Here is a 14,762-nt window from a genome sequence, read left to right as displayed (position 1 = left end):
CCTCAGGGACTGACCATCCACAGTGTGATTGTCTATATATTTCATTCAGCAAACTGAAGGATAGTACTAAGACAACTGTTCACCATGACAATACAGGAACTTATGACATTTTCTCTCTGGTTTCATGTTCATAAATCAGCTATGGCCCTGCATTTGGGTCACATGGGTTATTGGGACATACTCAAGTTTTTATCCAGAATATTTAATTCAGAAGCTCTTGCATGAAGGAATGCAACCAAAATGGAGCTATCAAGAAAAGCTGTCATCCAAATATTATTTTTATAGTGAGCATTGAAAGAAAGGTCACATTGTTATTTTCTTACACTATGGAACAGTTTCTATTATTGCAGATTCCAAAAGCCTGGAATCGTTGTTATTTATGATCTAAGTCAAATTTAAGTCCTGGTTTGTACCAATTACCACAAGCCACTCTAGGTTTTCTCTCTTCATTTCACAAATATTTGCAAAATAATTCCTTCACACTTGAAAACAGAGAGGTTGCCGCACCAAACTGTACTCTTCTTCTTTAGTGGTAAACACAAAGGTCTAGGAAAATATTGTTTTGATATGAATCAGCCAAAGAAGCCACATTTTCTCTGAGAAATTTCGGAGGCTAAATTAGAGGTATAAGTTATCGTTCAGCAGTGAACGGTAACAGAAGTTTTTCTATCTGCACTTTCAAAAAAGCCATTAGATATTTTGCTCCTGGTGCTTCTTCCTCGCATAGCACTCTAACAATCTGACAGTTTAACATACACTTCTTATTAAATCCGTATGGTGCCCATGCTTTGAGAAAAAAGTAGAAGGTCGTATCCTGCTGCTTACTATGCTGCTGTAAGTTCAATTATGCTCTCTTGAAAATAAATGAAATTACCCTGGATTTACACCGGAGCAAATGAGAGGAGAATCTGTCTCAGCATCTCTGCAGAGCTGCCAGGTTAGTTGAAATACCATCTCTATCCCTTGGAGACATTTAAGAGCGACGTATATATCAGTTCTGGGCATTTGAAGTGTAATGGAGGGGGCCTGCAAGGGGGGGGGGGGGTGTCACCTCAGCACCCGGAGCTCCTCTGAGTGCAAGCTCCTCACTGGTGGCACATCCCTTGGTGCAGTGCTGCACCGTGGCCGCTCTCCAGCCAGATGCAGCCATGCTGTGTCCCCGGGTCATGGAGCACCTGAGAGGCCATTGGCCACATGCTGCAAAATACAAAGCCTTGCTGTGGGAGAGCATGAGGCAAGGGACATGTATGGGACACTCATGCTTGGAGCAGGTACTGGAGAAGGGATTGCTCAGTATTCAGTAGGAAGGGACGCTGGTTGGATTTAAAAGGAGCCTGTTAAGACCTGGTGAAGAAAATGATCTAAGGCATGCCCCAATTAGGGCAAGTAAGGGCAAATAAAGCCCCAAACTACAACTGATCCCACCACATTCCTGGGTTCTTGAAAAAAAAAGAAGAGAAAAGAAAAAAAGGAGATGATCCTATCCTCAAAGCGATTATAAAGGAACAAGGACTAACAAGGCCCTGAGCTCTGCACAAGGAAACACTGTTGTGGGTTGTAACTACGCAGACAACACTGACGCCTCCAGAGCCTTAAAAATAAGGACCACTGGTTGTTCGTGTAAAGTGGGGGCTGAAGCTCTCATGATCCCTTCTGTTATCCTTGTCCCCAAAGCCAAGACTAAATAGGGCACATGCCCACATGTAGCAGACAGAGTGGCCTTGCTCCGTTAGGGTTCCCGTTCTCATGAGCTCAGCCTTCCTTTCTCCCCTCCCTTGAGTGAAAGAAGTTGAATAAAAAAATTTGGAGAAAAAGTCAGCTTGAAACCTTTGAGTTTAATTTGGCTTTAGGTCAAAACCAGAAGGGGATGAATAACATTTTATTTAGTAGATACAGGCTTTTTCTTTTTTTTAATCGCTTTTTGACCTCTTCACAGAAGACTAATGGATCTTATTGAACAAGTCTTATGGCTGATCAAAAACTTTGAAAAGATGCATGGAATTTCTTAGACTAGTTAAAAACATCAGGTTTTTTGTTCAAAACCCTTAAGTCTTACTTCAGAAGCATCCTTCACTTACTGGACTATATTTCTTCACAAGAGGAAAGTTAGACTTCAAACTTCTACCCAAATCCACTTACAGATTTTCCCCACATCAGCCCAGGTTCTGTATAAGTATTGCAAACCTGATTAAACCTGTGCAGAATTTGGAGCTTCTAATTATTTCCTAAACAAAGAGAGTGTTGAATTTCTAAGAGTTTTTTCATGACTGTGCATATGTTGCATCCTGATAGACAACGGAAAGGTGAATCTTTCCCACAAGAACGGAGAATAAAACAGAGAAGCAAACAAAACCTTTATTCAGATCAACCTTCCAGGAAACCAAGATGATTTCCATCATTTTTATGACTTTTCCCTAGAGGCAAAAGACGTCTAATTAGCAAATCCCACTACAAGTTCGCTCCGATTTGACACAAAGTGAATGTGACAAGCAGAGAAATTATAAGCCTTACATTTCCAGTTAGCAAGCTTGGGCTGATAAAGTCGAATTCAAATGCTTTTTTGGGATCTTAAAACTTGGGGAGTAAAAATCCAGAGGGTGAGCTGGTTCAGCTAAAAATGTAATGCTAATTTATAGTGTTCCAGCCAGTGTTATCTGATGGCAATGTCACAGCAACCCTTTATGAATGTGCACTCACATGTCCAGCAACAAAGCACTCCAGCCAGTACTGAGATGGTCCTTATAGTCCACAATTATAATGATCTGAGGAGAATATATATATAATATATTGATATTATATATAATATAATGATACCAAGCAGAATCAAACCTTGATTCCTCATGAAGAAATAGAGCATGAGTAAAATAAATATTAATCATTAAGTTAATTAGTAAATGCTGGTAATTAATCCTGCATTACTGTTAATGATGTGTAGGAATCCTCAGAGGTGGTAGATGATCCTCCAGGAAAGAAGACTGTGCAGCCTAAATGAGATGATGTTCCCATTGCTAACATCAGCGGGAGTTGACCCATGGGGTTGCTTTGACCTTTGTTGTCTTTATTGGAATATAAAGTTAGGGGTGTCTCCTCCCACTCTGATTTAATACTCAGACTGGACCTATGGGGGCAAGCAGGCCTGACCAAGGGGTTGGTGGGCTCTTGCAGCTGTGCAGGCAGGCCCTAAAGGAGTTCACAGAAGTCCTGAATATTGCCTGGTAAATAGCTATGTTCAAGCCAATCCAAAATCTTGCTATTTATGGACCACCTGTATTTCTAAGTATCCTTCCAGCAGCCACAGAATACTCTACTGAGAGACACCTACCTGATTTTCTGAATTTCAGCAGAACTTTGGAACAACTGGTTAGGATCTCTAAAAAAGTCCTGTTATCTCTCTAGAACATAGAAACAGCATCATTCTTGCTGCAAAAGCCCCGTAATCTGTGACTACAAAGCTTCTAAGCTTCTTGGCTGTGCTGTGGGTCAGGTAGCCATATCCTGCAGACAAAACTGTGGAAAGTGGTCAGATGATAAGAAACTTTGGAAAGCTACTTGCAGAAGTCTGTGTTGATAGGCAAAACTCCTTCCTTGGTGTAATAGCTAAAGTTTGGCACTTGGCAAAGTTCATTTAGGGAAAGTTTCCTAAGCCAAAAGATCTTGTGGCTGCACAGGTGAGAGATCCCACAACACTCATGATAAATCTTTCAAGTACTGCTATGGCCATGTTGCCAAGTGCCATCTTGTTGGCTTGCCTCCCTGAGCAGCAGCCCAAGAGGACACAGAGCAAGGAGCTAACATTGCCTCAAGCAGAGTTGCTCTCAATGTTTTTATTCCTTTCCAGAATGTGACCTTGCATATTTTTTTCAGAAAAATAGTAGTGTTTGCAGAAGTCCTGCCTGTCTCCCCTGTGCTGACAGATTGCTGGAAGCTTCATCATGGCTGAATGAAGGAACTGTTAAAATTCATCTCCCTGCCAGTCTATTAAGAGAATAGGGAAATGCGCTTAAGAAGAGAGCACACACTGGCCCAAGAAGGAGAGGAACAGCCAGCAGAGACCTCCCGTAAAACAGCAAAGCTATAGCTGTGCTTGCTTCCTGCCAACAGTCGTTCTCCAGCATCTCCCACCAAAGCAACGTCTCCTCACCCAAAGCTGCCTAAATGTTTCACCTTATGCCTCTTGCTAAGGGATTCTCTGTTGGAAAAAGTCATGGTTGGTTGGTCAGGGAGTCTAAAAGAGTTAAAAGGAGAAATGTTTCCATGCATACAACGGTATTTACTTTACTTTTTTTTTAAAAAACATCGGAGTGTTCACCCAAACAGTTTGGCCAAGAAACTCCAGTTCTGAGTGATTCATTCACAATGCTGCTTCTCTGGGACTTTATGGAAGACTTAGGCTTTCGCTTTTCAGTAGTTTCTTATAGCTGTTTTTCATATATAAGAAATCCACAAATGATCTCCACACCTATATTGCCATTCCATGCCTTCAAATGTGTTGAACCACATTTGCCTCACCCAAACTCCCCAGAGTGGCTTAAATGTCCCAAGATCAAATACACGTTTTACTTGGTTTGCATCTGGTTTCCAGTTTCTGAGGTGCAGTGAGGTTACATATTCAAACTTCGATTGGCAGGTCTGAAACTTGGGATCCTGGTGCATGGTGACTTGACATAGCATAGTTGAGCTACAGTAATCAATCGTGTCAGAGCGCTGTCTCAGGATAGCACTGTGGGAGCTGGCCATGTGGTATATAATTGTAGACGTATCTCTGGCAACCTTCACCTTCATATCTAAGCATGTATTTTATCCACAGAATATTCCCAGAAGTGTGATGGGTGTTTATAAAGCTCACAGATAAGTCTTAGTTTTCCTTTGCCAAACAGATAACAAATGTGCAAACAGTATTTTTGTCATGTCAGTCAAAAGATATCTAAAACCAGAATTTCCTAACCCTGCCTCCCTGAGGAAAACGATGGCATAAAAATTAACATTGTAAAATATATTATCTAAGATAACATAGGAATTCATTAAGACTTTGCCATTCAAAAGAGCTTAAATTCTTGTAAGCTAGAAAACTTAGATAGGGGTCCAAAATAACCTTGCATCTGTCCTACTATCTCACCTTTCTGACAAGTATCCACATAATATATATCAGTGACATATTCACTCCATTGCGTTAAGAAAAAAGTGTTACAAACATGTCTTTCTTGAATTCTTATAAATGTGCATCCATGATATACCTCAATAGGTGCTAAACCTGCCATCACCAGCTCTGCTGAAGTATGTGCTGAGATGGTCGTTATCTGCCACCAGTACACATCTCCTGGAAGAATGAGGCCAGGCTGGAAAAGCCTTTTTACTACTCAGACCAGAATGATTCTGTAACAAATAAGGAGGAATTTGCCTTACCTGTCTATGCTGCTGAGAGACTGGATACTGCAAACCTGAGATTTGCTGGCTTTGCTGCATTTTCTGAAGCATCATTTTTTGCTGCATTGCTAGGGGTACATTAGGTGGCCTTTGAAGAGACTGGTTTGGGAGAGGCTGAGCAGGCTGCGGCTGTGGTTGTTGTTGCTGCTGTTGCTGTGGCTGTTGCACGGGGGCTGAACCCTGTGCCTGCTGCGTGTAGTGCAGAAGGGCAGGCTTGTTTTGGGAACCCAAAACTGAAGGCATCTGCTGGTTGGTTTGCTCTGAGTTAAAGTGAAACAAAGGCTTTGTGTTGCCATGATGCTGCTCTAGTGGTGGCTGAGCGCTGTTGATAAAGTTTCTGTTGATGTCCTGAGGCTTCTGTTGCATGATTATGTCCATGGGATTGCTCTGGGGAGTGGCTGGTTTATAAACATAGTTGTTCATCCCTTTTGACTGGTTCCCATTCACTGGTACCCCAAGCATTGCTGAGCTTTGTGGGCTGAACTGCTGCTGGCGAAAAGAAGGACTGGGGATTTTCTCTTGCACAAAGGGTCCAGGGGAAGGTCCTGATGGAGACAAGGTGGACCAGTTGGCCGTCTGGTTCTGCTGCTGCTGTTGCTGCTGAATCAAGGCATGCTGCTGCCGGTTGGCTGCAATCTGTTTGAGCTGCTGTGCATGAGACACCTCCTGCCAGTTAGGCAATGGCCGACTGGACGCAGAAGAAACCTGCGATACCTGTGTTTGACTCTGAGGCACCGAAGGGATGGGTGAAGAGGTGGACATGGCAGCGGTGGCCATAGTGAAGGCTGGACCTGTAGAAGAAGGCCTCATCTGTGGGGAGCCCACAGGAGCCTGATTCATGCCTGGTGCATATTCACTCTTTATCACCATTTTATCCATCTGCAGAGATCTCACAGGGCCCCTCTGGCTCTGCTGCCCAAGGTCAATGTTGAATGGCTCATCTTGTTTTATTGTGGCATTTATCATATTCTCTAGCTCGAGATCACTCATTGGTGGCACTGATATGTTAGTCAGTTCATTAAATAGTTCCTGAAGCTCCAGATCCATCATTTGTTCCCATGAGTCTTCCCCATATCTGTTAGGGAACACGTTCTCATGGGATGTCTGGGCATCTAAGTGTTTGCTGCAGGACATCGTTTCTCCTGGTTCTTTCTTTACCTCTTTCAAAGTCATATTAAACATGCCATTCCCACTAGCATGTGTATTGTTTGCTAGGTTGCTGGCCTTTCTTTGTGATCCTTGCCCGACAGACATAGTTCCTGACATTGACTGGCTTTGGCAATTGTTGACATGTTGTCCACCTTGTCCCACTGAGATATTATCACCCACTCTTATCCTCTTAATGTCAAGGAAAGAGCTCTCTGAAACACCATTGGGCCTTTTGTTGTTGACAGGCGACAGATTTACCACCAACTTTCTCTTCAAGGAGCCTTGGAGCTGAAAGAAGCAGAGACAAAAAAAAATAATCATTAGATGACACCGAAGAAACAATCTGTAGTCTATTTGCTAGAAGGATCTTGCAAGTCAACAGGCACATAAGCATTGCTTAATACAGAAAGCTACTCTGGGCTTTCTCAGTCAATGAAATTGCAGAACTGTAGGAAAATATGTTGTGAGACACCTCCCTACCACCACCACTCCTGTCCTTATAGCCACTGGCATTTTTCGAGCACTGCTGCCTCCTGTTGATCACAAACCCCCTTTCCCCTCCGGGTGTGAGTGGAGGGAGGTGGCCAGAGCTGTAGCTGGCACAGCCTAGGGCACAGCTGCCCCAGATTTGCTCCCATCTAATTGTGCCAGACAGATCTAAAGTATTTTCAGATAGCAGCAACTAATGCAGACATGAAATCTGCCCTTGTGCCTATCCAGTGCTGCAGGATTTCACTCTCACGATTTTGGTATATGATCCAAAAGACCATTTTCGACTGCTGTAGAGTCCAAAGGTCCTAAGAGATATTTTAATGGCACACAAGAGACCCAGGCATCTGGATTTCACCTAGGTTTATACTGGCCAGAGATGTGTATAATTAGATATGTTAGAAGTGGACTTGTTCAAAACTGAAAATGAAGCCACTGGAGCCATGTCAGGTTATGTCAGCCGAGGGTCTGGTCAATAATGTACTGCCGGATTATTTTTCAGAGATGTATATGAATACATTAAGACCTAATTGTTTATGTCCTGAAACATCTGCTATAAAACACACAGTCCATGCAACACTGCTCTGAGAACTGTAACTCTGTTTCCTTTCCTTGAATATTTACAGCAATACTTTCATCTGCTCACAAGCCCTGTGGGCCTACCGAAGGAAAAGAGGTTCACGGCCCTGTCCACCTGATGTACACTCATTTGCCATGGTTGTACACGCAAATTCCCACACAAAACAAAGGTGTAGCCCCATGAACTGAAAAGTTTGGACTTGGTGCAGGTACCCTCAAGTAGAGTTGCTTTGAATTTCAAAACCACGGTTCATAAAAGAATAGATCACTTTTAAACAAGCACAGCTGTTCTACCTGTAGCTCTGTACATTAAAGGCGCACACCAAGCACTAGACACAGTGAACACACATGCACGCAGCCCTCGCTTAGTCGGCACGCACGCTGTCACTGTTTCAGCTGTGAGCAATGCCAGGAAACCCCGCAGGGAAACATGGCTCATCTTCTGCCTTTCTGCACCGGCCCTGGAGGCAACAGGACAATGTCATCTGTCAAATACCTGTGTGTGCCAGCGAGAAAACGGCACCCGTACAAACTGTGATACCTTTGGAGCCTGTGATGGGCAGAGGGAACACCAAGAGTTCTAATTTTCCAGTTAAGTGAGGAAGGATGATTTATGAGATCTTCAAATCACATTCTTTGTATCATGCTGTTTCATGTACAGAAGTCCATGGACACCTAATACTCTGTTGTGGCCCCTGTTCCCCTCAACTTCTGGCTTATCTATAGGTAAGAGCTCTTCCCAGATAACTCCAGGTGTGAACATTTTTATTCTGGTGTGAATACCAGTGAGTTGCTTGGGAAGAGTTCAATGGACAAATACATATTATTTCCTCAGTATTCACCTATCCTTCCATTGCATCAGCAGGTCACTGAGTTTGCCCCTTAAAAATACAGCTTGTAATTTCTCTCTCTGACACCAAAAATCTCATCTCATATCTCAAGTTAAGTTTCCAGCATAGCTTTTGAATCACAGATTCGTCTTCATTTCATAAGGACAGACACGCTGGTGCCTAGTTGTACAAGTCCTCAGACCTTGTGCCTTCAAGAGTAACTAATTGGCATCAGCTGTCCCCTGGAGGGGGGGGAGTTTTGGGTGGTCACTTGCGAAGTGCACGGACTGTCTTTGGTTCGCGTGTTCCTTCTGACACATGAGTCACTGTACTTTCCTTTGCAAAAAAACGGTAAGCTGCACTTCCTTTTACCATCATCTTTGCTGTCAGTGTGTTTATTAGAAATCATTCTTGTGCCTCCAAATTCATCTTCCTGGGAAATGGGGAAGTCCCCGGGTCATCAGAATACATGACTTGGCAGCATGTTTTGATTTCAGACGTGCTGCTGACAGAAAGGCTGAACAGATAATGAATAATATATCCTCTGCATATGTATATGCTTTATGTGGTGAATATGCCTTTCTGAGTTAATTTTGCTTTTGCTTGACATTTTGAATCGGAGGGAGCTGTTCAAAATGTCTTCACATTTTCAGAGCACCTGCACCAGGCTTTCTGATACAATTAAAAATGCAGGTGTTGCACTGCGCTGCGCGTAGTAGCTGCTTTTCTTCGGCATTTGAACTAGCTGCTCGCAGATACGAGGGAGCTGTGAAGTGCTTTGCCTGGTGACACGCACAAGTCAGCAGCAGAGCCAGGGAGAGCACCACGATCTCCAGACACATCCCTTAACCAAGTGCTTCCTCAACATGGGCTGGAGGACTCCTGTGACATCTGCTCTGCTAAAGTGCCCACCAAAAAAGGCACTATGCATTTCTAAAGAAGTAACAAGTGCTGGCGTATCACATCTCCCCCAAACCTTGCAAACACTGCCCTCGGAATGCTGACAACACCTTGGTCAATAGATGTCCCCACCTTAAAGCAGTAATGAGAGCGAGGGAGACTGCAAAGGTGCAGGGGACTCTTGGGGGACTTCACTGAGGCTGCTGAAAAGGTCCTGCTTCCCCATCCCCCATGAGTTAGGGACGTGGAGGGCAAGGGCATCGGAAGGATGTGGCAGCCCACAGGGATGAAGCCCCCTCTCCCTCCTTGCACCGAGCCGTTACCAATTATGTGTCAGGGCGGTTTGCAGGGGACCAGTCTGTGTTTGTTCAGCGAGACGAGCAGTGTCCATCACAAGCTTTTCTGTCTTGCTATTTCATCTGAATGCTGCCTTCTACAGGGCACTGCTGCCTCAGCATTATGCCTGTTTTGTTTTCAGAAGGGAGCGGACCAGGGTTCGGTCACTCAAATCTTTGCAGTTTTCTAGCAATCACATTTTTCAACTACTGATTGAAAGTCAGTACTCAAGCCCTTTTTCCCCAAGCAAAGCACAGACTCTTCAGAGGGTAAAAATAGAGCTTGCCAGATTTCAAGCTCCATTTCTTCCAATTTGCAAGCCAGGATTGATTTGGGTCAGTAAACGTAAAGCAAAAGTTCCTATCCCACACAGGCACATTCCTCAGATCAAACGGGCTCGCGATTACACATCTCAAACTGCCTGAACTGCGTCATACTGAAAGGCTCTGTGACGGGAAACGAGTGACATGACAGTAAGCGGGAGAGGAGGAAGCCCTCCATGCACAGCTCCATCCCACAGGTAGGTGGGCAGCACTCTATGAACCATCCAAGAGTACATGCATTTCCTGGCAGCCTCTGTTATTGTAAGACCTTTTGGTGAGTCAGCACGTGTTCACGCACTTACAGCGAGGGAGTGCTGGACACGCTGATTTTCTGAAATTAAAACTGCAGGGGCTAAGCCGCTGGAAATCACATTTGCAAGATAGCACGGTGCTGTTACTGGCCAAACTGCTCAGGGACGTTAACAGCGGAGGGCAAAACTCTAGAGATGACTTGGTCTAAACGACCCAGTGTGACACCACGTCCTGTGCAGAGGGACAATTAATTTCTGTTTAAAACTTATTCTGAGTTTAAAGGGGATTTAAGAGAGACAGCTTCTTCTCTAATGCTCCCTGACACCAGGCCAAATCAGCAGGAGTTCCACCAAGCTAATAATTAGGGCTCATCAAAATCTGGTATCAAATAATTTCTCTTTTGGCAAAAAAAAAAAAAAAAAAGGCTTTTGCTACACCTTTCTTTTGGTTGAAATTTTTTACTAAATGTAAAACTAGAGGATTTTGCTGAATATTGATGATTTTTTTCTGGCTCAAAAGTTTTTTCAGAAAATGGAAACAAAAACTTCATTGGTGCAAAAGCACAATTTGACAATGAGAAATTTTAGATATTGTTTTTTCCAAAATATCCATATTTAAAATATTTTTATTACATCTTTGATCCGTTTCTGACATGACCCATGTGCATTCACCTTGTACTCCTTTCCACAGGGACTGTCCCATATGGCCAAGAAAAGAATTTGTCTGTGGCAGCAGGAAACGCTAAGGACTATCTGGTTTCACTTTCATTGAAAGTCTTATCGTTTGTGTGCTTCATGCAGCTTCTTCAGTTGGACTTCCTCTAGAATTTGCTTTTTACTTCATTTTACAATGTGTAGGAGCATAGCGCTTGACAGAAGTCCTAGGTTAACCAGCCTTGAGTTTCGCAGCTCTCGGGACAAGTAAAACCCAGCCTGTCCCTCTGACTTGCCCGAGTACCACCATAGTGCCTGCAGGTCTCCAAAAAAATTCATTTCCCAGTGCAACCCACCCTTGGCCTTGTACGGAGATCTTAGTAACACATGTGACATCTCAAAATGTTTATAACTAGACACTTAAGATGGGACCAAAACACCAAAATGCTCCAAGCAAACTACAGAGAAAATAAGCAGGGTGTGACAGTTTTAAGTCTCCACTAATCTTTATTAGCTGAAGACGTAAAAGGAAGATCTCTTACCACCTTTGTTCTCCCATCTCTCACATTTTCCTACTAAGGTTTGCAGCTTTCTTAGCTTGTGTGGTGGAACAACGGGGACGAAACTCGTAACGTGCCGCTAACTTAAACCCCAAGCGGTTATCACACTTCGTGAAGCAGGCAGCACGGCAGCGTTAGCGATCCATGTGGAGTAATACCTCTGATGTTAAAAAAGCAGTGCTGGATTTTATGCTTTTAATATAGAAGCAGCAGACAAATCCACTTTAAAAGGTCCCTTTTGGAATTCCTAGACTTTCTCACAATATGTGCTGACTGTATCTATGGCTGCACTGTAAACAAAATCCTTCATGTATCTGGGGAGGGGAAGGGGTAAAGGAATTACATGAAAAATACAGAAAATATTCAAACAATGAAAGTGGCCAAAAAAAAAAAAGAATTCATTCCAAAGGAGGAAAACATGCTGAATGCTACTTCTTATTTATGCTGTGAAAGCACCTTTGCATCCCAGGGCTGGACTCAGCGAGCCACCCCTGGGACTTAGGGCCTGATCCTGAATAACAGCAGCTCTCATTTTCAAAATAGTGGTTCGCAGTGTTTGCTGCCAGCCTTCTGCAGTGCCACCTCCTGCAGTGTCCGGAGCTGAGCCGAGCTGGGGAGCATCTCTCCAGGCAGGATTGGGGTTCACCAGTGCAGAGCCTCCCTGTTGTGGGCATCTCCCCAGCATGCAGGAGGACCAGGCGCCCCTCTCCTTGTTTTCTTACCCCTTTGGCCAGACACGATGGTCGTGGTGACTCACACCATGGCCAGCTGCAGAGCCACCAAGGCACCCTGGGGCTGACACAAGGACAAGAAGAGGCCGCTGCCCTGAGCTGCCACCTCCAGGGCCATCACTGCTCTTAACACCATGATGACACGCACACCCTCATGGTCCTTTTCTGACTACAGATGCACTTTTTAGGAAGAGGCAAAAGGGCTCCCATTACTGCTTTTTCTACATATCTCCTGAAATCTGGCTGTTCCCACTCTTCCCCACACCCAGGGCATCAGGTTCATCCTGACGTCTCTCCTGAAGATCTCAACAGCATGGTCCTCTTATGAGCACCTCTCCCCAGCCTCTCTGCTCTGCACTTTCTCTGCACAGCAAGAGGATATTTATTTTTAATCTTTTGTCTTCATTTGCAACTTCTACCTGACATGGCTGAGAATGTAAGCATGACAGTTGTCTTCTGAGAGATTTTAGCACTCCAAGTTCAGAAAGTCCAATCTGCTGGATGATGTTGATCTGGGAAACAACATTCATTTTTCATGTAGGACTGAGTGACAGAGCGGAGGCCCTGGGCACACTGCAGAATGGGGAGCGGTGCCAAGAGCTGGTGTGTCCTCACAGCACCGCACGGCACCGTGGTTGCATCAAGGCGGTCCTACCATGGTTGCAAAGAGCTGTGCAAGACTAGCAGATGCCACTCCAGCCTGGTTTGCACAGGCTCAGCTCCAGGTGCCTCCTACCACCTGCTCTGTGTCTGTAGGAAGGGGACCAACCACTCTCTCTGGGCAGCGAGGAGGAGGAGGTGCAGGTGCCTTCAGCCTCACGCTGTCGGTGAGCGCGGCAGCTCGAGCCAGCACACCTCCACTCTGCCTCCCTCCTCTCCCATTTAGCTCCTGAGATCACTGTGATCACAAGGAGCAAGGTTTGCTGCCATGAGTTTTTGCTCTACACATCCCAAACCTTGCCACTGCCCATCCCTGTCTTTCTGACCATAAGCTCTTTGGGAAGAGGCTCGGTGTCTATACAGGGCCTCTTGCACTGGCGTCCTAGCTCTGCTTGATCCTTAGGCATAAGCACCACTGTCAATAATAATGCTGACTGAAGAGGTAACACAAGTTTTTCTCCCTGTTTACTGTAATAAGTGCCACTAAAACAGAATTTATAATAACAAATAAGGATGTTCCTTGGCTGACAAGTATCCACTTAATTCTCATTAGCTGGGAACAAGGCTGGAATAGTAATCAGTATGTTAGAAATCCCACAATTTACCTTCGCTTATGGAAAAATTACATATCTTGCCAACTGAACATACCAACCTAAAAATGCATCCATATTATTCACAGTGTACTGCCTAGAAATATAACGTCAGGGCTTTGGTCCAAGTTGCTGAAGCACAATAATTATATTTTTTATGCAGATTTTACATCTGATGGATTATAAAATATCATGTCTAGCCACAGTCTTTTAGAAGAATAGGAACACAGAGAAACAATAGCACTTTAACTAGGTCAAGATTGCTAATCAGAATGTAGCAGTCATTACTGTGTGCAAAACAAATAGGCATGAAAGATCTGTATTTCTTATCCTGCAAGCTGTGTATTTGTCTTCTGGAGAAGTCTTTTCTGTTCTTTTTTTTCTTTCTCTTTTTTTAAGATCCTTTTCAACCATGAATAAATTAACAATCACTCTATGTGAAATCTACAGAAATTTGTGTCAACGTTTATTACCATGAAATGTGGAACAAAGCATAATGCAACCTGAGCTTTGGGAAATGCGACTGCTTCACTGATCCTATCCTGATGAGAATGAAATATCAAATGCATTATAAATGTTGACAGGATGATCAGGCACGTAAAAGAGGTCATCCAACACCACCCTCCACATTGTTTACCAGTTTCATAAGTCAGCTTAAAGTATTAAAAACACATACTGTCTTGCACAGGAAGCAACTAATCCTTAAAAATGTGGCTGCTGTTATTTGATTTGCCTTTTAGAGATCAATAGCATAGCAGATTTCACCTAAGGAAAGACTGCTGAGAGCAGCCTGGTCCTGGTTTTCTGCCCAGCATCGCTTCCAAACTGGCTGTGCAAACGCTTTGTAGCTTCAGTAGAGTGCATATCCATGCCCACACATGGGCTTTTATTACCTGTCTGAGCACCTATCATCTCCTCGACAACACTCTGTATCAAAAGTTCAATCAATGGAGGAAGACAGCAGCCACCCATCCAGCCTTGGAAAATAAGGAAACATTTAAACTGTTTCTCTCTTCCTGCAAATCAATGCATCACACAGGACACTCACGCCAACTGTTTGGCCTTGAGGTCTTCTGCAGGGTAAGTTACAGTTCACAGGAGATACAGTCATCACTTGTCAACTGGGAAAAAAAGATCCCTTCAGCATATTACCCAGTCATGCTTCCAGCATCAGAATCTATCTGCCAGGACAAGGAGGGCCTGCTTCAGTGAGAACTGCCTTCCGTCCCTGCATCAACTAAGACTCTTAATGAGCAACTGGCAAAATGGCTTCTTGTTAGGAGGAA

The 14,762-nt window shown here is 44.0% G+C and overlaps 1 protein-coding gene across 1 annotated transcript in view; it reads right to left on the bottom strand.

Moving 5' to 3' along the window:
* MAML2 (mastermind like transcriptional coactivator 2) overlaps positions 1-14,762 on the bottom strand; it is a 217,452-nt gene that overhangs the window by 65,502 nt on the left and 137,188 nt on the right. The window contains exon 2 of the mRNA XM_087758870.1: positions 5,404-6,861. Coding sequence (XP_087614996.1) covers positions 5,404-6,861 — 1,458 coding nt within the window. The remainder of the gene's footprint in view (positions 1-5,403; positions 6,862-14,762) is intronic.

This window comes from Nipponia nippon, unplaced genomic scaffold, assembly GCF_047370975.1.
Source record: "Nipponia nippon isolate SJK-2023a ecotype South Korea unplaced genomic scaffold, ASM4737097v1 scaffold_2, whole genome shotgun sequence".
In the NCBI taxonomy this organism is placed as follows: Eukaryota; Metazoa; Chordata; class Aves; order Pelecaniformes; family Threskiornithidae; genus Nipponia; species Nipponia nippon.
Note: the sequence above shows the minus strand (reverse complement) of the source record. Positions and strands in the feature narration are given on the sequence as shown.